The sequence below is a fragment of the Nilaparvata lugens genome, chromosome 11 (genome assembly GCF_014356525.2).
Source record: "Nilaparvata lugens isolate BPH chromosome 11, ASM1435652v1, whole genome shotgun sequence".
Classification (NCBI taxonomy): Eukaryota; Metazoa; Arthropoda; class Insecta; order Hemiptera; family Delphacidae; genus Nilaparvata; species Nilaparvata lugens.
This window is the reverse complement of record NC_052514.1, coordinates 15,136,320-15,162,312: the sequence shown is the minus strand read 5'-3', so window position 1 is coordinate 15,162,312 and position 25,993 is coordinate 15,136,320. Positions and strand designations below refer to the sequence as shown.

Genomic DNA, 25,993 nt, shown 5'->3' with positions numbered 1-25,993 from the left:
CTCCTATACAGCCATAACTCAAATGCTTGGAGCTTTGCTACTGTGTTTTGCTTTAGAGTCCATGATTCAACACCATAAAACAGTACTGAGTACACATAGCACTTCAGTAATCGAATCTTCGTATGCAAGGTGAGGTCATGGCTCTTGAAAAAAGACCCTATTGTTATGAAAGAACTTTTGGCTTTTTCAATCTGACACCGGATCTCCTGAGAATTATCCCATGACTCATTAATCATAGTTCCAAGGTAGGTGTATTGTGCGACCCTATCAATTTTCGTCTGATCAATGTACAGCTCCGCTCCTTGGATGTCATCTTTACTAATGATCATGAGCTTTGTTTTGGCTGAGTTTGTATCAAGTCCATAGGTTTTACTCGTTTCTGCAATCCTATCCATCAGCTTTTGCAGGCCCTCTATGGAATCAGAGAACACAATGGTATCATCAGCATAGCGTAAATTGTTAAGCTTCTCTCCATTGATTGAGATACCTTCAAGTGCTTCTCTGAAAATGTGCTCTGAATATAGGTTGAAAATGATAGGTGATAGTATGCAACCCTGTCTAACTCCTCGCAGGATCTTCACCTGTTCTGTATGTTCTCCATCTACTCGGAGAACGGCTGATTGATTCCAATATAAGTTGGCTATAATTGTTAGGTCTTTTCCATCAATCCCAGTTCTTCTCAAGACATCCATCATTTTCTCATGTTGAACACGGTCGAAGGCCTTCTTGTAATCAATCAGACATGCAAAAACATTACAACCCACATCTCTGCATCTTTGAAACAGAACCTGCACACCAAACAGAGCTTCCCTTGTTCCCACAGCCTTTACAAAACCAAATTGATTGGGTGAAATTTGCTCTTCACATATGTTATAAATTCTTTTGTGAATGACTTTTAAAAACACTTTAAGCATGTGACTCATCAAACTTAATGTTCGGAAGTCTCCACAGGCTTTAGCACTTGACTTCTTTGGAATTGCAATGAACTCTGACTCCAACCATTGATTTGGGATTTTTCCTGTTGAGTAAATGTGGTTGAAAATTTTGGTTATTGTCTGTATATTTTCTTCATCCATTAACTTCAACAATTCAATGGATATTTCATCCGGTCCCGTTGCCTTCCCATCCTTCATCTGCTTCATAGCCGCCTTCACCTCTTCCAATAAAATTTTCGGTCCAGTGTCATCTTCAAAGACAGGCTGCTGTGCTCTGAGGTCATGGAATAAATCCTTTAAATATTGCTTCCACACCTTCTTCCTCTCATCCTTATCAATCACCAAATTGCCGTGTACATCCGCTAATCGACCACTTTTGTTAAAACAGAACTTCCCAGCCACTTCCTTCACTTTACGATGGACATTGAAGCTATCATAGCGACTTTGATATAGCTCTATCTCCTGACACTGTTCAACCTTTTCTCTCTTCTGGATTATTATACAGCAACTCGAAATCTATGTATTTGTCACCTTGTTTCATTGTTACAATCCACTCCTTTTATTATGTTTCTTAATTGCTAGTCTCTCTCCCTCCACTGGTTCACTTGCTTCTTCTATACCTCACATCAATCTTTCTCTCTCTCTCTTCGCCACCCTCCATCACTCTTTCCTTCTCTACTTGCCTCTCTACCATTCCATCAACTCGGCCCTCAGCAATCTGCACCCTTAGATCAGGCATCAACAGATCACTTCCGAAACCTAATTTCATGCTGCAGTGGCGCTCAGTCGGCTGGATATACAAGGAATGTAATTACACCACATGCACCCATCCGCTCATTCACTGAATCAGACACTCAGACTGTGATAGGAATCACACATCACACATTCGGTCTGTTTTGTCAATCTGTGATCGCCAGCATGCAATCAATCGGGCACTAACTCTGATGGCTACTATACTATGTCCGGAGAAACGAATTAGTTCGTTTCCACCTATCAAAGTCAAATCAACAGGGTTTTGTTTCAAAAGTGGGAAGTTCCAATATTAAAAATATCCTATTTCGTATTGAGTTACTCAAGTTCGAGTATATTCTATTTTGTTTGAGAGAATGGATACTGAGGTTTTCAACAACTCATAAATTCCTATTTCTCTTGTTACTATTGGGAAAAATATTCTTCAGACCAAATGATAAAATAGTTTAATTATGTGAATTCTATGAGTAATTTTATAATGTTCTATTTTGTTTGAAAGAATGAATACTGAGGTTTTCATGAATTGTCAACAACTCGAAAATTCCTATTTCTCTTTTTGCTATTGAAAATAATATACTTTAGACCAACATTTTAAATAGTTTATTTGGGTATATTATTCTATGAGTATATTTTATAACGTGAGCCGTATGTTTCTATAAGAAGTCGATTTGTGAATAATATGGATGTATTTCATTGAAAATGAGAAACGTTTTGTACCCTTTTATGATGAGCAGAGTATTCAGATATATTGTACCCGGTGATTCCATCTTCGTTTGTTGTATACACAAGTGTATGAATCATTCCCATATCAGCCAACCGTTTAGTGGTTCAGTTTTGTATATAATTTTTTAAAACTTAGTGCCCGTTACAGAAAAGCCGGTTAAATTTTAATCGTGATTAATTCCACGAGAACCAATCAGGGAAGCTGTCTTATCAAAAAGGCCTTCTCTAATTGGTTCTCGGGAAATTATTCACGGATAAAATTTAATCTGCTTTAGTGCATCCGGGCTTTAGTTTTGTTAACATCTTGCAATGAAGAAAGAATGAGTTACGTCTGAGTCTCCTTATGATGATTTCGAACTCATTTCAGTTGAGAGTGAACGTTCTTGTATTTCTCCAATATATTCATTGGTTTTTTTATAAGACTTGTCACGTGGTAATTTGAAACCACCAAATATTTTTAAATGAGCCAATGAAAGGTAATAGAACTATAAAATTGGAAAGAAGGTTAGACCTATCCAAAGAGTAAATCAACTCAAATCAAGTATTATTAGCGAGTAGGAGTAATAGCATTATCAACAACGATAAGAAAACATGTATTATTGTGATTTAATAATTATGAGAACCCATTGGTAAGATCAAAAAATTATAAAGCGGCATAATTATTATTGGCGGATTATAAAAAAAAAAAAAAATAAAATGCATGAACATTGAGGTTAGAGTTACTTGTTTACGTTTTGAAAAGAATTAGTTGATCTTGGATAAATCGATAATTATCAGAACCAATACTGAATGAATCAGCTGATTATTCGATCAACCCATATGACCGGTTGAATCATATAAAATTCACTCATAAAGGATATATTATGTATACTAAAGGAAGTCGATGTGTAGAAATACAAATAACTATTATTTCTGTATAAATATTTATTATAATCCAAAAAAGCATGATAAATCAAGAGTATACAAAACTCATATAAAAACTAAATGTATTATCTATTAAAATCGTATGTTATGATTTATTTATGAATTCAATTTAAGATAAATACTCCATATATTGTATAAAAACTTCTTTTATTTAATTTTTTCTATTATAAAGCCGAGGAAGCCCTGATTCCCAAGGCAACCAATTGTATTGAGTCTATTAAATTGAAGGCCAATCAGAGAGTAGCTTACAGAATTATTCTAAGAAGAGGCAAATTTTTCTGAAAACCTCTTTCTTCTGGCTTAAGATCCCAACCCGAGAGGATGCACATGGAGTTTAGGGCTTTTTCTTCTTCCTTTTAAAAAATTTTTAATGAATTATTAAGCCAAACCCTTTTTTAAATGTAATGTATGTTTGTTGAATGTTAATTATTTGTGAACTCAGTGCTGTCAAGGAGTTCGTAATTGTAAAGATTCCCATAAAAATAGCTTTAATTCGAAAGAAACTTATAAAAATCTGGATCACGCGTTAGCCCAGCAGTGACGAGAAGGAGCCTACCTAATTAATTATTGGAAATAATTAATTCAATCCACGAGAACATCTAGAACTTCAGTCAGTGAGTGATAAGTCAAACCAAATGAGCTCATTTTTTCTACGTTCAGTGGGGGTAATTATTAAAACAAAAAGCGCTATTCCAATTAATTAGAATTAAAATAAAAAGTCACCACGTGTTGAACAATATCACATAGTTCATAAGAACATTTATAAATTTATTTAATATATGTAGGAAGCTTACTTCCATGCACAGCCCGAACTCATATAAATCCCTGAGATCTCATGTTTGAATATTAATTTATTAAATATTAATTTTTGTTTATTGAACAAAGTATACCATATCAAACTTATAGACCGAACAGGTTTTTATTGGCAGAATTTTGTATTGATTGGAAGTGTAAGTACCAGTATTAAATATAATATATTTATGAATTTGAAACTCATTATTGTGAATATTAGCAAAGCCTGTGATAATTATTCAGATTTTAAAAGTAGATTATTTAAGTGAATTATAGATTATCGAATATCTTATGCACATCTTTTTTGTGGGAATATATTTTGTGTTTTATGTCAGCATACAAATCGTAGAAATTTATTTTATCCTAGTTCATCTCGTGTTATATAGTTTGAGCTGTTTTGGTACCAACAAATATTTAGCAGCACTTAAAATCATAGAATCAAATAATATTAACCTTATTCAGAGCACTCAATATTTATCATCCTTTGATGATATTCATTCTATCAGCCAGAACAAGTATATTAAGAAATTATATTAATAAGGTTCCAGTTATATCATATAAGGATCCAGAGAGCTTCAAGAACTGGCGTTGTAAGTTCTAAGGAATTTTGAAAGGGTATATTGGTGAATACTTGTATTCACGACGAGCGTTTTAAGAATCAACTAGAAACAACTATAGTTGGTCCTGATTATTCTCTAGTGGTACATGGTTACTGATAATCAGTCATCAAATATTCTTTTAATTTCCTTACTGGTATTCTTCAAGAACTTCATAGAAGCAGCGGTAAGAATTACCAATTACCGATCACTGAACCTTATGGTGATTATTTGTATTTATAAAATTCATGTTTCTACCACTGAGCTAGAGCTGAGGTTTGAACCCAGTAAATTTGCGAGCCGGAAGGCCTTAATTTTTTGTGAATTTATTCGCAAAAGAGGGAATTTAGAGACTGCTCTTATAAATACCAGAAACATCGTATTATCTGTGAAGGAATTACAATCCACAACTTCTCACAATAGCTTCATAACGTGGGACTCTATCATAAGAGATAACCCCCCAAGGAGCACAACTTCACACAATGGCACCCAACCAGTGGAGCGTGATGAAAAGCTTACCTACTCAATCTTACTATCAATGATTAATGAAATTATTGATAAAACTGAAAGCTGCAAGAAACATAATCTGAAGTTGTTTCGACAAGATATATCTGATAATCTATTGTAAGTTCTGGCTAAAATAATTGAGTTGCTCTTCAAATTAAAATTTTTCAAGCTGCATAAATACAGACAAACTGTATCACACGAGTTTGATAACATAATTCTCATAATAGAGAAAATTGGATGGAAATTTCCATAAAAGTCTATAGTAAAATTTTGATTTTGATCTTTGAATCTAGACATTGTATGCTGACCAGGGTTATAGGTTATTTGAGGCATTATAATACTATCGTTATTCAGGAGGATAAGACCCTAATTAGAATTTTAAGAACTATATTAGTGTAATTTGTAAGCCATATCTGTCTATGTTGATAAGCGTACCTGTAGCACTCGAAGGTCTTTTTGTAATATATGTACATGACACTTGAAACTTTAACACAACACAATTTTATCCAGAATAGGCACTATCACTGAATCCATTTTAATATTCCTGAGACTTGGCAACACACTTGGCTATTTACTCGAAGTATTCCATAATAACGTCACCATGAACCAGTCACCAGCTAACTCGCAAATCTCCTACTTCAGTGACCACCCTCAAAACTATGTAGATACGACACCGGCCAATCAACAACCACAGGACAACGTCGCGGAGACCCCACGAGAGAGAGAGGGAGGCAGCATATGCTCCATCAGTTTCGACCCGCAAAACTTAGCCCAATTGTCTTCTACGAAGATTGATAACGTCGTCGATGCGATTAATTCCGATGAGAGTCCGGCTGAGGGAGATGAGGGAGTGAGGGCGTCCAACCCGGTACCGGCGTCTTCGCAGATCGCTCCAAGCATCGCCGAGGGAACGGAGAGTGCCGCCACCCAGTCGCCATCCAGCGTGACCAGTCAACCACCAGCCGCCACCAACCTGGAAAAACGCAATACAACATTAGACTCTTCAGTCGGTTATGTTACCAATCTTATGGCAAATGAGTCTACAAACGAAATACAACTCATGTTCAGTCAACTCTTAGCAGGACAAGCTAAAGGAGCGGAAACAGCCCGGGAAAACAGCAAAACTATCAAAATAATCCAGGACAAATTGGAAGAAAATGCCAAAGTCCTACAAGAAGAGATCAAAACCGTCAGACAGGATGTCAAAGCTATGGATGAAAAATTTTCTAGCTTCAGGGAGGAAGTGAGAAATATAATAGATACCAAAATAGATACGCAATCTGCAGTCATCAAAAAATTAGAAACTCGTATAGATGACGTCACCTGTCAAATAAATGAACGGTTGGATGACGTACCAAAGGAAGTTGAAAAACAGGTGGACGTATTGGGTAAGGAGCTGGGCACCGCTATCATGGGAACTGTCATGGGAAAGGTGTTAGAAAATAAGGGCGAGATGGAGTCGAAAGTGGAGGAGAATAATAAGAAAATAATAGAGATAGTCAAGGAACAAAGTAACGTGCAGGCATGTATGGCAAATTTAGCGGAGGAGGGGGCAAAATTAAGTGAGAGATACGGCATGTTGGAGAATGCTATAGGCGGACAGCAGTTGAAGCTAACCGGATTGTATGATGAAGTGAATACACATAAGAAAATTATGAATGATAAATGGATCGCAAATGAAGAACGAGTCTCCAGAATAGAAACACGCATGGGAAATATCCCAGTCAGTCGAGTGCAATATACACCGAATGAAGTAGTAAACGGCACTCAACTTTTTCAAAGTCTTGGAAAATTCGATAATTCCCATCGTCATATGCAACCCAGACCGTTCATAGATCAAATAAAAGCTATTCAGGAATTGATACCCACCTCTTGGTTAGTATGGCGTTTCCAACTGTCCAGTCTATTACTCGGCGAGCCGCTGATGTTTTTCCAGAGCCGGATGCGAGATATCAATAGCCTGGAGGACTTCATCTCCCAATTCCTGCAGCAGTATTGGAGTAAACGTAAGCAGATGGACGCACTATCAGAGATTATATCATGCACATATGATAATAGAGGCAGACAATCATATACTGAATTTGTAGCTAAGATGATGTGCAAGAATTCGCAACTAGACGAATCTTTGGCGGATACATCATTAGCAAATATATTAACAAAAAAGCTTCCTTACAATGTTCGTATGACACTGGCAGTATCTTCGATTTCCAGTTGTGAAGAATTGATAGAACATTTACATTGTATCCAGTCAGCTACTTCTGAGCCAAATTATATAAATAGACAAGCAGGAAATTTTACTCAATCTAAAAACAATAATAATAGTCATTTCAGAAAAAATTATAATAGTGAAAATTATATTGCAAATGCTGGAGCAAATGCGCAAAGTGCAAAGTACATTGAAAATAATTCCAGGAACAGATCCCAATATTACAATAATAAACGGTATCACAAAGAAGCACATTATGACAGCAGACGTCATTGGAAGAGAAACGATAAACAGGATATAAATTTCACAAATCAGGACGATCATAATCAAAATAGCAATAGGCTAAACACATCCTATACAGTGGCATGCACAATAATAACAGACCAACAAAAACCTACAGTAAATCAACCACCAGAACAAATCCACCACCGCACCAGCCCGCCACCAAATAAAGATATCAAACATGCATCAAATTCAGTATGCAAAAAACAACCTATATTAAGTCTGCTATTCCCTCCCGAAGAACTACCACCAGTAACCAGCCCACCACCGAAAATATTTTACAGCATTGACACAGAAATGATTAAAGAATTGCCAATAACCAAGCCTAAAAATAATGAACCACAGTCATGCACCGAACCTGTGTACCAGCATGCAATAACCCCACAACCTACCCGGTTTGAGCAGCCACCACCCAAGCATCGTTGGATCCACCCGCGGCACACTAGGTTCAAGGAGCAAACCGCTACCAAAGCAAGCCGAAAGTGTGACCGGCAGGACGACGTCGGAGCGAACCCCAGAGTCCAACACCGGAAGGCCCACCGGAGAAAACAACAAAGAAGGCCCCGGAAGAGAGGTTATCGTCCGCATGCCAAATTCAAACACCACAAAAAAGAGGCACAGGAACCAAGCGACCAGGAAAAGAAGGCAACATGCAGGGAGGAATACAGGCACCAGAATGAAGTGGATAATGATACCAACATGCACCCGAAGCACACGCGGTTCAAGCAAGCAGCTTACCGTCGTGATTGCAATTACGGAATAAAGAAAAAGAACATGCTCAAAAACAAGGAAAAAGTAATAACGGATATGGGTTTAGAAAATGATAAAGGAAGAAATTATTATAGGAAGCTATTGGAAGATGGAATATGCGCATTAAAATTTAAAGAAGGAATAAATTGTTCATTGAAGGAAAGAACATCTGTGTATTGTTCACCAAGAGGTTATGTTACAAGCTTAACAATTATGCTGATTCATTTTGTTATGATTATTAGTACGACTATGATGTCAGGTAAAAATTATGTTGCAAATATAATAATGGATGGTAAAACGTGTGAAATAAAATTGAATGGAATAGTGAATTGTTCATTGGAAACAGGAGTATATGATTGGTATTTATGGAAAGGTTATGTTGGAAGAAATACAATAAATACATTGATTTATTTCGTGAATACTATTATTATTATGGCTGTGATAGCAATTAAAGAAAATATTATTAAAGTACTGACAAATGAGGGCGTGATATATGCTAAGAGAATCAATTCAAAAATTTTCAAAACCAATTTGAAACCCAGAAAAGTTGAGGATAGACAAAGCAAATATTCTAAATTATCCAAGATAAGAGAGCTGATGGAGAATCGGTCGTCAGAGCCGCCAAACAATTCACAGAATCAAAACAAAATATTTCTAATCTCAAGCCGTATTATCGGGACAATAAGCGATAGGGATATAAACAATAATATTTTGGTTAAACGTCATTGGCCTACCTGACAAGATATACATACCAGACGAACGCCAACAACACACTTATTTCGCAGACGAGTATTCATTTCGACCAGCACACCTGAAAATAAAGAAATAAAAAATTTAGAAACCATTTTTAATACCTTTCTTATTAGTGAAACAAGAGAATAAATAACTTCTCATGTTGAAAGCCAACTTACCTTCATGTAGCAGGAAGAGACATCAAGATGGCGACAAGTGACAAACCGAAGCCAACGTAAACCAGCTGTCCACTACGAAAACCAGAGTAGTCAATGCCTATTAAATCATCAAAGTTGATACCCCGAATAAGAAGATCAAGTGTCATATAAATGTGAATTGCATGTAGAGATATTATAAAAATATTATATTATTATTATTTATGTATAAACTATTAAGAAAATCACTAAAATTATCCGCCAAATGATCAAACCGCATAGTTACCACCAAAAGCATTAATCCCAAGTCTCAATGTATTAGAGGAATAAGAAGTTCTTGTTGATAAAACCTACCAAAGATTATCCTTAAAAATATCCATTATATGAAAACAAAGCCCAATTTCTGCAAGAGAATGAAATGAAAATGTACAAGTCACTGTTCTATGTTGAGGGAGAAAATATGTTATACTCTGCAAGTCGGAGAATTACCAGTTTGTTAGGTTGGCAATGATTTTGCACCAACGTTCAAATGTGCTTCTGGCCTGAGAGCAGAGCGTGGATTAGAAAAAAAAATTTTATATTATGTATGGAGGAGGAGATAGTTTATATTGTGTATTGTGTGTAGAAGGAGATTGGCCGATGTAAGGCGTATGTATTTGAATTGAATTTATTTATTGTTGTATATGTTGTTGAATTGTTAGGAGGTAGGATTCTCAGTAGAGTTATTAGCAGACTTTGTAACATGTATGATTTCTGATCCAAAACCAACTGGATCATAAAATTTATATTATATTCTCGAATTGTCGTTTTAAATCAGAAATCAGAGGGCGTTTGTGTCACGTGGTAATTTGAAACCACCAAATATTTTTAAATGAACCAATGAAAGGTAATAGAACTATAAAATTGGAAAGAAGGTTAGACCTATCCAAAGAGTAAATCAACTCAAATCAAGTATTATTAGCGAGTAGGAGTAATAGCATTATCAACAACGATAAGAAAACATGTATTATTGTGATTTAATAATTATGAGAACCCATTGGTAAGATCAAAAAATTATAAAGCGGCATAATTATTATTGGCGGATTATAAAAAAAAAAATAAAATAAAATGCATGAACATTGAGGTTAGAGTTACTTGTTTACGTTTTGAAAAGAATTAGTCGATCTTGGATAAATCGATAATTATCAGAACCAATACTGAACGAATCAGCTGATTATTCGATCAACCCATATGACCGGTTGAATCATATAAAATTCACTCATAAAGGATATATTATGTATACTGAGGAAGTCGATGTGTAGAAATACAAATAACTATTATTTCTGTATAAATATTTATTATAATCCAAAAAAGCATGATAAATCAAGAGTATACAAAACTCATATAAAAACTAAATGTATTATCTATTAAAATCGTATGTTACGATTTATTTATGAATTCAATTTAAGATAAATACTCCATATATTTGTATAAAAACTTCTTTTATTTAATTTTTTCTATTATAAAGCCGAGGAAGCCCTGATTCCCAAGGCAACCAATTGTATTGAGTCTATTAAATTGAAGGCCAATCAGAGAGTAGCTTACAGAATTATTCTAAGAAGAGGCAAATTTTTCTGAAAACCTTTTCTTCTGGCTTAAGATCCCAACCCGAGAGGATGCACATGGAGTTTAGGGCTTTTTCTTCTTCCTTTTAAAAAATTTTTAATGAATTATTAAGCCAAACCCTTTTTTAAATGTAATGTATGTTTGTTGAATGTTAATTATTTGTGAACTCAGTGCTGTCAAGGAGTTCGTAATTGTAAAGATTCCCATAAAAATAGCTTTAATTCGAAAGAAACTTATAAAAATCTGGATCACGCGTTAGCCCAGCAGTGACGAGAAGGAGCCTACCTAATTAATTATTGGAAATAATTAATTCAATCCACGAGAACATCTAGAACTTCAGTCAGTGAGTGATAAGTCAAACCAAATGAGCTCATTTTTTCTACGTTCAGTGGGGGTAATTATTAAAACAAAAAGCGCTATTCCAATTAATTAGAATTAAAATAAAAAGTCACCACGTGTTGAACAATATCACATAGTTCATAAGAACATTTATAAATTTATTTAATATATGTAGGAAGCTTACTTCCATGCACAGCCCGAACTCATATAAATCCCTGAGATCTCATGTTTGAATATTAATTTATTAAATATTAATTTTTGTTTATTGAACAAAGTATACCATATCAAACTTATAGACCGAACAGGTTTTTATTGGCAGAATTTTGTATTGATTGGAAGTGTAAGTACCAGTATTAAATATAATATATTATGAATTTGAAACTCATTATTGTGAATATTAGCAAAGCCTGTGATAATTATTCAGATTTTAAAAGTAGATTATTTAAGTGAATTATAGATTTATCGAATATCTTATGCACATCTTTTTTGTGGGAATATATTTTGTGTTTTATGTCAGCATACAAATCGTAGAAATTTATTTTATCCTAGTTCATCTCGTGTTATATAGTTTGAGCTGTTTTGGTACCAACAAATATTTAGCAGCACTTAAAATCATAGAATCAATAATATTAACCTTATTCAGAGCACTCATATTTATCATCCTTTGATGATATTCATTCTATCAGCCAGAACAAGTATATTAAGAAATTATATTAATAAGGTTCCAGTTATATCATATAAGGATCCAGAGAGCTTCAAGAACTGGCGTTGTAAGTTCTAAGGAATTTTGAAAGGGTATATTGGTGAATACTTGTATTCACGACGAGCGTTTTTAAGAATCAACTAGAAACAACTATAGTTGGTCCTGATTATTCTCTAGTGGTACATGGTTACTGATAATCAGTCATCAAATATTCTTTTAATTTCCTTACTGGTATTCTTCAAGAACTTCATAGAAGCAGCGGTAAGAATTACCAATTACCGATCACTGAACCTTATGGTGATTATTTGTATTTATAAAATTCATGTTTCTACCACTGAGCTAGAGCTGAGGTTTGAACCCAGTAAATTTGCGAGCCGGAAGGCCTTAATTTTTTGTGAATTTATTCGCAAAAGAGGGAATTTAGAGACTGCTCTTATAAATACCAGAAACATCGTATTATCTGTGAAGGAATTACAATCCACAACTTCTCACAATAGCTTCATAACGTGGGACTCTATCATAAGAGATAACCCCCCAAGGAGCACAACTTCACAGACTGTAATCGATTGTTTCAATAACTAACTCCAGGCCACTTGATGGGTATGAGTATTGCATTTTTTTCATTTCTCCAATATATTCGTGGAGTTTACAAGGCCGTATTCCATTATTTCAATCACTTACTCCGAGCCATTTGATGGGTATAAGACTTAGTATGAGAGATCCAGTGTTGAGTAACGTAGAGAGTTACCAAAATACCAATAAATCGAACGTTCACCATCAGTAGTAGACTAGTACTAGGCGCATATTGAGACATATATGATGCATATTGATATGACATGAGATTCAGATAGACGGAATTTGAATTTCAATAACGTCTATAGCCTATACTTTTGAATACTGTACTCATGATATTGATGTAGCTGTTACCATAGAAAAATATAAACTAATAGGAAGAATAGAGTATTATTAACGTCTTTGGTGTTACCAGAGATAAACGAATATTCGAATGGTACGCCATCAAATCAATAATGGCATCATGGCCGAAACATGTCGTAAATAAACAATTTGAAAAAAGGGTACTTGGATTTTTATTTTTTATTTCTATCCGAATGGTAGTGTATATTAAGAGTAGTAATAATAAAATAATCGGACTATAATTTTGGTCTTGATATTTTTACTCACGTTGCGAGCTGGATCTCCGGATGATGTTCTCGAGAAAGGTGTTCTGCGGCGCGACCAGACCCCGACGTCCGCCCGGCATTCTGTCGTCGGCGGTGTCGTCACGTGACCGGTGTCATGGCAGCAACACAAAACAACTGTCCCACTGCTGTGTCCTACACGAATCGTTCACACTCACTCAGCAACACTTTGCCGTTGTCGTTGTCGTCGCCACCTAGCCGCAGTCGAGGTGCACGCGGTTGTCCTCGGACATGTCGGTCGGACCGTGTCGTCCGACAAACGTGTCCGACCGCCTCATGCATGCTGTGCGTCGTCCACTGGCCGATGTCCGCTCATAGCATTCTCCACTAACCACTCCTAGAGTGATTGCGAGTGATTGATGCTCCACTTATTCTGAAACACGATTGAGAGAAACGATTTGAATAAGATTGTTCAATAATATATAGTTTAGAATTTTGCTAAGATATTTGTGAACGGAGGTAACCTTTATAAATTTATCCAATTTATTTATACAAGAGATTTGCGAGAGAAGGACTGAAAAGATAAGGAGCGATGGCTGAGGGGATGAGAGAAGCAACTCTCAAGTTGCAAAACTAGCGAAAACAAATTTCAACCATCACAAATTCTCAACTCTCTAATGACTGAGAGAGAATCGACGGGATAAACCTCAAAACTGATTCTCTCCCAACTTTCTATATCAACATAGCTTGAACGAGATCATTTGCAGTTAAATTATTATGAAAAACATTATCATCAACAACAGGTCATCATCCATCACAATGCAGTCATATCATCACTGGAAATATGTTTTGTAAGCTGACAGTGTATAACCATAGAGAAACAATAGCTTAAGTAGATATCCCATGGTATAGGGCGTTTATGAAAAAACATTGTTTAAGAAACAATATCCCATGGTATGGGGCGTTTATGTCGCAACTTTTACTGTTATCTCAAGCCGATTACTGTTGACTATTGTCGATTTTTACTGTTTTGACCGGGTAAGAGTGTATGAACGGCACAATATGAGAGACTAATAGTGTCACACAGCTTCACGGGAAAGAACTACATTGACTATAAAGCTTCAGATAAAAGTAAATAAAAGTAAAAGATAGATAGTCAGAGTCAGAGTCAGAGTCATAGATATAGTCAGATAGATAACAGTAAAAGTTGCGACATAAAAGCCCTGTACCATGGGATATCTACTTATGCTATTGTTTCTCTATGGTATAACCGAACTCTAGTGCTATTTCCGCATTCCAGAGATGAAGTTGGTGTTTGAATACTTGAAATGGTGAATTATTATTGGTTTACTATCTATAACCCCCAGATGACAAAAATCACAAAAGTGATGGACAGTATTGGGATAATAATTTATTGGTGAAGCAGTTTTCTCCATGATCTGTTTTCCATAAATATGATGCCCACAGACTTTTTAAGGTGAATGAAGGGGTGTTGATTACGAAAATTGAAAGGAAACTACTGTTTAAGCTTCAAAACACTAGAAAATGATTCATCCAAGTCAGTTAGTGGAGCCATAGAGGAGGACCCTTTCCACGTTATAACCGAGATCTCAATGATTATCATACCTGAGCTATTAAACTTTCAACTAAATGAACGCCACTTTTCCTCTATTGCAATAGGATTGTCCTAATGAGAAGAGAACTTGCGATTCGTGCATCTCTGACCGCTGGGTGGATCACAAACCTAATTTTAAATAATTTGCATTCTTCTTTGAGGAAATTTTTTTATTCTGTTCTATTGAAATCGTGTGATAACCTTAAACCATAAATGTTTATCATATTGGGTTCGCATTGATACGAGCCTACTATAAAGCAACAGTCTTGCTAAACTTTACTAGCAACCTGTATTACAAGTATTATTTGAAAAGCAACAGCACCACATTGAAACATGAAACAACATTTTAATTCTACTGCGATATGAGAAGAAAATTTATTCAATAACGATTCCAAAGTCATCTAGAACTCTCATTCAAATTATTTCTTCCGTTCTGCTAAATTATACAGTTTCAATGAACACCGGTCATTGAATGGACTGAACCCATTCAAAAAGAACGGGGACATTTTTCTTCCTATTGTATTCAGGGATTTTTGCACAACTTTTGAAACCGGCCACCCTAATCTGAATATTTTTCTCGTTGAGTAATAATGTTTTATTAATATAATTAGGCATTCCACCGCTAGGGTGGCGTTTTGTGAATTTACTGCGTTCCTGTGATGAATATCGTTTGCGGTACACGCTGCGGCAAGTTTTATTTTTATCTCCGTTCATTCTTTCCTCATTTTTCATTCGCGTTTGCGTGCGGAGAGTACGTTGTCGTCAGTTTTCACGCAAGAATGCAATCACATATTTAGCGGCTAGTTGAGGGCCCTGTTATAACCTATGGCAACTTGAAGCTTCAATCAACCAAACCCTGTTCTTGCACGCATACATCTCACAAACTCCAAACATTAAAAATCCTCAGTCGATTAAAACAAATCTACTTCAAAATCTCCACAGTTCCATTGAGGTTGAAACTTGAAACTCCAAACGCATAATAAATCCTGAGTCGATTAAAACAAGTTTTCCTCAAAATCTCCACTTCCTCGGTGTTATTGAGGTTAATTGACAACTGATTTCAACAATGAACATGTTCGTGGAGCCTGATTGAGGTTAGAAAGGATTTAATGCCATGTTGAGTGCACGTGTACTTACATGATAATATTCCTGACCTTGCACTAGAGATTTCGTGCAACGATTAAGCAGCTTGCTTGCACTTAACCGTTCAAGTTTGAAGAGTGTTATTCAAATATGACTCAAAATCTATAAATATGCTAATATTTTCGTGAGTTATTCATTTGAATTGTGTAAATGATCGATCAGTTAAATCCATGTATGGAATTTCTATATTAGGGATTCATTATGAAAAGGTGTCCACTTATATTGGAGAACTCAGTGTTAAAAAATGCCATTCACAACTGCAACACATTCTACTTATAATAAATGCAAATTCCTTTATATTTTGAATGTAAATGAGATATTGGGATACCGATAAAAAAAGCAGTCGTTAGGTCATGTCAGAGGCCCTGAAATTGATCAGTTGCGACCTGAAAACTCTGACACCAGACGTGAGCCAGCCAGGTCACTCGATATTATTATTATTACTGATGATAATTATTATTCTAATGCAGTTTTTGGTGTAAGAATTAATTTTTGATTGATGGATTACAAGCCTGCAGTTATCACAGTATTTCCTTCTTGAATATATTATCATTGTACTAGACACCAATTTTAAGGTACTTTTGGTAAGTTTCAAACAGAATAATCTGTCTTCGACCTTAGAATTATCCGATTTACCAACATAAAAACTAATTATAAGCTACAATAGCGCTAGCGTGGAGGGATACTCAGGATCTCGTTTACATCCGGTGTAGAGTAGTGTACAAATTTTCAGTGTCAGCAAAATTGCATAATTTGAGCGGAGCTTTTGTTAACACGCAACTTCATATCGCAGTAGTTCAAGGACATAGATGAATAATCTAATCATAAAGTATGCATTTCGTGTTACTCTGCTCCTACCCCACTTGCTAAAGTTGTAATAAAGATTTACTCGAATTTTGACACTGATAGTTTTGTTTAGTAAGATGAAGTGTTGAGGGATGGTAGAGAATCTTAGTATCAAAGAGGAAGAAAGAGAGAGAGGAGAGAAGGTGTTAGAATATAGAGAGCAAAGGAGCAAAAATATTAATGAAAGTATGGAGATTGAGAGAAAGATTTATCTCATAACATGTTCCAAGTAATTGTTTCATATTTCTCAATTAGTCCGATAATTATGGCTAAAGTATTAGCAAAGAGTAACATTTATCTTACATGTTCCAAGTAACATAACTTTTTTCATGTTTCTCAATTAGATAGGTTATGACAGAAATATTAATAGAGCAATGTAGTATGTATTGTACTTGACTTTATGAAAATTTGTAATTGGATCATAAATCTCCCACCTCAGTACTGCAGTGATAACAAGTTTATTATTAACTCTCCTGAAAAAAGTTAAGTCTACATTGACTGATACTGAATTGAATAGTTAGGTACTTGACGATATAATGTAGCTGGCTTATTGGAGTAGAATGTTTAGAGGGGATACTGTGAAATATAGAGTATGTAATTTAAGAATGCTATAATGAGGTCCACGTTATAATGGCAGTGGATAAAGATAGAAGAATAGCGATGCCGATTCTGTTCCTTGATTAATCATATTTCTACACTGTCAAAAAATAATTGGCATCGTTGTGGATCTAGAAAAGGATAGTACCACCGGCTTTGTCGAATGATAGACAAGGATAGCAAAACCAAAGTTGATCAAATACTGTCATTATAACGTGAACCTCACTATAAGTGACACAGAACCTAGCTACATTTGGACTGTTGTATAAATTAGAATTGAACCGTTTTGGGCTTATAAGACTGTGGTACTTTTCTGTAAGTTTTGTAATTCTGAATGATTAAATAAATAAAATAAATAAATTAATTAAAATCAACCTGCTATAGTAAAGTCGACGTTATAATGGCAGTGGAAAAATATAGGAGAACAACGTTGCCGATCCTCCATCTTGTTAATGCCTTCTATAGACGGTAGCTGATACAGGTTTATTGATATAATATTAACTGTGCATTCTCTTTTGAAATAATCAATTATATTTTATTGAGCAAGAAATTATATTTTTCAATAATTTCATAATGAAGATGAAATATTTTGTTAATTAATCATTTATTATACATTGTTGAAAGGCGATCTGGCAACAGAGCAAAGCGAGAAAGAGATAGCGCTATCCGCTTTGTTGAATGATAGACAAGGATAGCATTACCATTGCCAATCAAACACTGTCATTAAAACGTGGACTTCACTATAAAACAGCTCATTTAAATTATTAAAATTAAAAGCTAACATACTATTTTGTACGGAAAAATTAGTTTTGTTAACGGTACTTTTTTCATTGAAGAATGCTCCCATTTGTCTCAGAATTCAAGTGGAGATAGTTAAAAGATAATGAAGAAGAATATGAAGGGAAGATTTTTGTATTAATGAATAGAAGTAAGAGAAACAATTGGTAAATGTAATTCGTAGTTAAGAGACTGGAAGAGAGACGAGAGACTTGAAACAAGAATACAGCATGAGAAAAATAAGAGATTATGATCTATAGAGACTTCATGTATAAAATAATAAACTACCCATAGTTGGAAAAGAGCTAGAAGAGGTGTGAATGTGAATAGGAATACTTTTAAATATTGGAATTCAGAAATTTGGCGTGTGAGAAATGTGGAGATTGGTACATGACGATGAGGGAGAATCAGATCAAGAGCAAGAAACACGAAAAGAGAAATCATTATGAAGAGATGCTTAGTAATAGGATTTGAAGTTACACTTTGTAGAAATAGATACCTGAAAGAAAGTAGTAAGCGGTGACGAAATCATCTCAATTGAGATAATAATATTACTCATATTAATCTATATTATGACCTCCTAACACAATATTGTAACGAATGAAGAAGCTTTGTATAAACATTGATTTCTTCAAACCCATGCAATCTTTATTCACTGTAGAAACAGGCATTGCTTTTAGAAATGAATACAAAACGTTTCTCCCTCTTCAATGTAGTATTGAAATTGATATTGATAAGAATGTAACATATTGTACCAATTCTGAGAAGTAATATGGAATGTCTATATTTTTCCATTGAAACCAGCTAAACTGGAAAAGTAGGGGTTTCGTCGGCTGGAGGCACGTAGCGTTTTATCAGCATGAGTAATGTTACTTTGCTTGCAAATTTCGGCGCGAAATGAATGGCGCGAATGTGAATCTGAGTCCAATATTTCAGGCTGGCCGCTGTCTATAAATCAGAGACACCGTCTCTCACTCTCTCTCACTCACTCTCACCTCTACGTGACTGAAAAATCTATGTGCAAAATTTGTAACCCCTGGTGAGAAGCAGGTGATGGTGGGAGGGGGAGTTAAGCCAGTTTTTACTGTTCTAGCGAATTACACGGGCACAGGTTACAGGGGTGATCAATAACTATGCTCAGAATCTCATCAAAAGTTTGCCAACTCGTCTTTGGCGGCTCTCTCTCTCTCTCTTACTCTCTCTGTCTCACTCCCTGGAATATATTGTCTGTCTCTGTCACACGCCGGGAAATGCCACCAAGATATAAACATCTCAATTAAGCCGGCTCAATCGATTCCCCTCGGGTGCACCCGGTTTTTGAGCCTCGTTTCCATCATGTAAACTTGTTTTGAAGTGGAAAACTCTCGTTAACTATCGCTGTAAATTATTGTTGAATCACTAATGTTTTGCTAGTTACTAGTTACAGTACCTATGGGGTGACATAATTAATTAAGATAAATCATAATTCGGAGTTCAGTCTGGCTAAAAACATTGTATTTTTAGATGAAAGGAAAGAGCTCCACGTAATTTATTCAAGCCAAACTATAGATTCAAGAAATAGAAAGAAAAATAAAAAACACTTTTGGACATTAAATAATTCAAAAAGGATACTGAGATTTTTATTTTTCTTTTCATTTCTATAAAAAGTAGCCCTATACAGAAAAGAGATACATAGATTCAAGGCATAGATCGTAAGGCATTATCATCATCAGTGGTCTTTTCGGTTAATTTGGCTTGAATAAATTATGTGGAACTGACATCAAATCAAAATGAAGAAATTATTATTATTATTATTATTTTTATTGCATCCCAAACATCCGAATAATCAGACTGAGGATAAGTCAAAAAGAGCAAGCTAAAGGAGGTTCTCAACACATATCATAATACATTGATAAAATACTGTAATCCAGTATGAATTCCAGAGATATCCATGAGACAAATTCCATGACATCTGTGTTTCTAATGTAAATCTTAAATTCCCAATTGGCTAAACTCAGAGCTTGAGGATTATCTTAACGTTCAAAGCCCATATACCTACCAGATAATATCAGAGTTTGCAGTCGACTCATTTGTCTCAACTTCTATGATTTTGTAATCGCCTGAAACCTCATTATTGTTTTAAGATTCGTGAGGGATGAATCTACTGAGAGAAGCTTGAAAAAAATGTAAATGTAGTTTAGAAGAACTTGTCTACCACGTAATCTCCCATGAAGACTACCATCGGCTTCACATGGACAAAATATCAGGTAAGAAATTCATTTCCTAGTTTTTGAAGAGATGTTTAGATAAAAGAAGCTTATCCAAAACATTTTTAATGTGTACATGCTACAACACAATCTTTAACATATTAAATTTCATGCAATGAGTTGCATTAAAGATTCTGACGTTATTCTTTATATTTGAATAACGATTAGCCTCCTGCTTGGCATCAGTCGGTAGAGCATGAAATATTTGATATATAATTATAAATTTAGGTCGTGGTTTTTTAATAGGATATAGTCTCATAAAAATCTTTATAGGCCCAGGTATGAGCTTCCCCTATAACTCTTGTAATTCATTAAAAAATAAATATATATATATATGATATTTATCCTATAGTGTCGAGGAATTGAAATAAATTGCACACCATAAACAATTTGATACATATATTAACAAATATTGCAAAAAATAGATCAAGGCAAAATATAAAGAGCGATAAAAATATAAAATATAAAAATAGAACAATAATTGAAATCAGTAAAATATCACAGGCTAAACATTATACTCTAGATTTATAGCACGAAACATTACCATGTGCTTTTATTTTAAATCATATGCATCCTTTTGCATGTAGCTGCGATATAAGCTTGCTAATACTTGTCGACTTGGACAATAAATTCTATTAAAAATAGGTTCCTTAAGATCGACTTGATAAATTGGCAACTAATAATCCAAATATATATATTAAATTCTCTAATATCTAATAGATTTCTTTGTATTGAATATATATTTTATCTCAGGGTGCAAGATTCGGCACCTGATGGAATAAGTAGAGCAATTCATCTAGTGAATTAGAGCTACAACAAATTATCGCAAATTATTGCAAAAATTAAAGATCATATGCATATGTTTTAATAGCCTAGATTTTATACTTCTTTGATTCATTAGAATTTTCTGAAATGTACTGATTCATTTATTCCTTTAATAAAATACCTTTAATACTATATTTACTTGCGCAAGTATTTTTTATTAAATTCTTAATTCATAAGAAAACCCTTTCGACGAGCTAGCTTTGATTATTAAATAAATTCGAAGCACTAAGGGCGCCCATCACTAATTCAATTTTCTCACTCACGTGTCGAAATCTTCTTATAAGCCGCCGATGTCGATCCAACTCCTGGTGGTCCTGGACTATGGTAGCCGGAATCGTCTCTTCCAAGGGGTTACAAAAATTATTTGAAATTGAAAATGACTTCTGCTTTATAAGAGCATCACAAAGTCTTTTAAGAAATTTAATAATTCAATCTAATTTTAGCTTTTACAAGTTATAGCAAGGTATTACGCTCTAAAATATTTAGGGTCCTCTCATGGTGGCATTTGGCAGGCGAGTGATGGTTCTCCTTCCTCAATTTTACAATTCTTATTTCCGACTTTCAAATTTACATAAAATTTGAATATCCTAGTCCTCCGCCATTAAAGGTTCAAATAGATCGTACTAAAATATTAAATTATTACTTGGGTTGTATGTTTAATAATTTCTTTGCCTTCGGGCCATATCTATAACATAGACTATATAACATTTTTACATAAATCCCAATCATTTATAGAAATATATATAAATTGCCGCCTATTAACTGCCATTATGCGATTGGTGCATGCAAATTGTTTCAGTATTCATGCGCTTGGTAACCTCCTATTTCCTGGATACACTTAATTATTTTTATTAGGTTTTTTAAGTATGCTCTCTACATGCTAGTTAATATTCTATATACTAATATTTATTTCATGCTTCCTAATAGTTAGCCACGTGACCATTTGTTCTTTCAAATTGCATACCGTTTTGCTGCAATAGATCTCTGCCAAGGGGTTTGGTCAGATTCTACGTTGCTTGGCTCGGTCGATTGTTGGGTCGCCGATCACTGAATGTTTATACCTAACCTCAATCTTCAAAAATTTTATATAATATTATATATTAGCAAAAAATTATTTCAATTCCTTTTTTGGTTATTGTACCGTTTAGCCAGAACAAGCTGATGCTATCTAATCTTTATTGTTATCTCATTGGCGATATTAGCCAGTTACTTTATTCAGACCTATTAGTACTTCAGCTAGGGATTTTTACATCTACCCAAATTTCAAATACTTTACAAGATGAATATAGAGATATTATGATTATGTCTGTATGAAAAAATGTATGCTATCGTGTCGATTTCAATTCTATATCCAACTAACCATATATCGGTTTCATTTGGGTGACATTACCCTTTTGAGTTTTTAAGAGACATCCAACAATTTCCTATCTCTATCTAGTTCAATACTTATTCGATTCAATCGAATTAATATTATTCCGAAATAGGAGTGGATTTTAATATTCGTTCAGATTCAGACAGTGAGAAAACTAGAACTCAGAAACACTCAACAAACAAGGATTGAAAGCGTATAGTTTTCTAGTAGAACTGTAAGTGAAATAATTCTTCCAGCACTCCAATCCTCTATGATTAAAACACAGAACCCTTACATTCCCCCTCTACAGCAGAGTACACTGTACTTGGACATGACTGCACTGTTCAACAACTTTATATATTTCAATTTGCCACTTTCCCAAGCTGAAATAAGTTCGCTACAGCCGTTCTATTTCCAAAGCGTCAGCATTCGCTCACCATCTCAACATTTATCCAATTTCGCTTCTGATAAATTATATTCTTGGTTTTGAGAACGATGATGAAGTGGGGGTTGATAAGGAGAAGGGATAAGAGGAGGAGGAGTAGGAGAAGGGAAAGAAAGTGGTGGTGGAGGAGGAAGGAGGAGTAGGAGCAGATGAAGGAGAAGGACGGAGGAGAAAAGAAGAAGAAGGTGGAGGAGTGAGTGGAGGATGCAATGGAGAAGGGGGAGAAGAAAGAACAGGAGGGAATGGAGTAGGATGTGGATTAGGAATATATAGAAAGGGAGGGGGAGGATATGGAGAAGGGAGAGGAAGAAGGGGTGGAGGAGGTGGAGGAATAGGAGGAGGAAAGGGAAAAGGAGAAGGATAAAAAGAAAAAGGAGGCAATGAAGAAGGAGGAGAAGGAGCAGGAGGAGATGTAGTAGAATTGGATGAGGAAGATATGGAGGAAAAGGAGGAGAAATATGGGGAGGAGGAGGCAATGGAGAAGGAGGAGAAAGAGCAGGAAGAGGTGGAGTAGGATGTGGTCGAAGAAGATATGGATGAGAATGAGAAATAAGTGGATGAAAAAGATGAGTGGAAGGAGGAGGAATAGGAGGAGGGAGTGTGGAAAGTGAATTGCAATGAAATTCAAACTTTCAGTGGCCATAGGATGAAACCTAATTCCTTTTAATGAATCCTCCGCGCCTTTTGTAGCAGTCAGCGTATCGCGTCTTTTCCAACAGTTCTAGTGGTTATGCGTATTAAAACTTTTGTCATTTCCATCACAAGTATCTAATCTTCCCACTTGGGATTGAATCAGATATTGATAGAGAGATGCGCTTGGCGAGGAGAGCACCATGGGTTACCAGAAACTAGTTGAAATTTTGTCGAATAGAATATTACCAGAAACTAGTTGAAATTTTGTCGAATAGAATATTTTGAAGAAATTCAATTGAAATATTCTGGATTTTATTTGAAACTAGTTGCTATTACTATGGAATATTATGGAATGCCGAATTCATTTGCAATTAGTTACTATTACTATGGAGGAAATTCTGAGACTGGATCCTTAATTCCTCATACAATATAACTATTCCAATCCAAGTATCTCAATTAACCCAACTATGATTTCTATTGGAGATGATGGAACTAGACTATCCATCAACTCGACTATTCACTTGTTCATTACTGATTTTATGAGGTTTCAACAGAAGTCTGAATGGAACTGGAATTATAAATTCGGAAAATCAGGAAAATATAAGTGACATCATTGTTAATATTGAACAAATAGGGAGAACAGAAATTGTAGCATCATTGTGAATTTTCATATGCAATTGTTTTATTCATATGTATCACCCATCAAACTCCAAGATATATTTGAATAAAAGCACACATAAATATGTTGTCAAATTCTACACAGTTTTATTCGGTACACGACCATGGTTTCGTGACCACACCGGTCACATTTTCAAGTCAAAATATATTATGTTTGTTTATATTTAAATATATCTTGGAGTTTGATGGGTGATACATATGAATAAAACAATTGCATATGAAAATTCACAATGATGCTACAATTTCTGTTTTGACTTGAAAATGTGACCGGTGTGGTCACGAAACCATGGTCGTGTACCGAATAGAACTGTGTAGAATTTGACAACATATTATGTGTGTTTTTATTCAATTATGGATCGGTTCTACAATATTGACAATGACTCAGTCGAATTTCCAAGATATATTTTTAGGCTGGCTGCATATTGAGACGCGAGGCGACGTGACACGTCATAACCAGTCTGCTAGATGAGTTAATTAAGATAATAATAATAATAATTCAAAAAATCTTTATTGACATCAACCACAACAACAAAAAAATATATATAATAACTTGATAAATTTTATACAGCAATGGCCTTCAGGCCGTCTACCATGCTAGATGAGTTAATACCATCTGATCGAAATATAATGTTCACTTTGAGACGAAGCTAGGACGTGTGAAAAGAATGATATTATCATATATCAACTCATCTAGTAGAATCGGGTCATGTCAAGTCCGTCTTAATATGCAGCTATCCATATTTCTCAAGTTAGAGTAGGCCTGAGCATATTCAAGAATGATAGTTCTTATAACTTATAATTGGGTATATGATTGCTGTAACCATATCAGTAGAGTATAATCATGTCACGTAAATTCAGATAGCTTAGAAATGAATTTTCCGCGATATAAACTCCCCGTTCAGAATTGAGGCGTGATTGCTGACCTAAATTCAGCTACTGGGAGAAACCAATTCTGTTGACCGTATAACTACCCCTTAATAGCTGGTGATATAAGTTTATCAGACAGGTGGATAGGAAACCCTATAAAGGCTTCATAAAAACAGCTAGTGCCAAGTTCGCAGAAGTCTTATAAGTAGTTTAACAAGGGATATGAATAGGGGCTGAGCTTTGGCAAGGTTGTTGCAAGGGGTGAGTAGGGAACGGATTGTTCCCTCACTTCTTTTCATCCCTTAACGATAACTGAGGGCGTTTATGTGTCACATTTCATTAGATCCACATTTTTCGGGCGATTTATGTACGCGAATCCTGGTTATTCAAACAGAATCCTGTTACAAGGGCTGCAACTTGATTTTCACTTGGCTCTCTTCGTTTTGTTAGTGATAAAAAGTTTATTGCTGGGTCTCTAATTGTGAACATTCCAATTATTGCCAATGAGCTCTTATCCTATTTTATTCAAGTCGTAATTGAGAAGCTTAAAATTGAATATATATTTCTACTAGAGTCTGCAGGCACCGATGGCACTGATGATTATAGTAAGGAACTTTAATGTACACGAGCGCTCTGTTACAGCTCTTCAAATCCCAGATCAGATTATAACGTTATAATACTATTACTCTACTATACGTTATTACTCATTATATAGTTTCATATTTCATCATTCATATACTTGCTGCTGTTTTTGATAAATATTCTATTCCATAATCTAATCTAATTAGGCTACTTGAGAGTTTGATTATATAGAATATCATCCTTTTAATTT

At 35.0% G+C, this 25,993-nt stretch overlaps 1 protein-coding gene across 13 annotated transcripts in view; it reads right to left on the bottom strand.

The window, feature by feature from the left end:
* Positions 1-25,993, bottom strand: part of LOC111052321 (potassium voltage-gated channel protein eag) — a 195,179-nt gene that overhangs the window by 144,888 nt on the left and 24,298 nt on the right. For all 13 annotated transcript variants that reach the window (XM_039437666.1, XM_039437664.1, XM_039437667.1 and 10 more), the window contains exon 2: positions 13,182-13,571. In XM_039437666.1, the coding sequence (XP_039293600.1) occupies positions 13,182-13,260 (79 nt within the window). In that variant the 5' untranslated portion in view covers positions 13,261-13,571. The remainder of the gene's footprint in view (positions 1-13,181; positions 13,572-25,993) is intronic.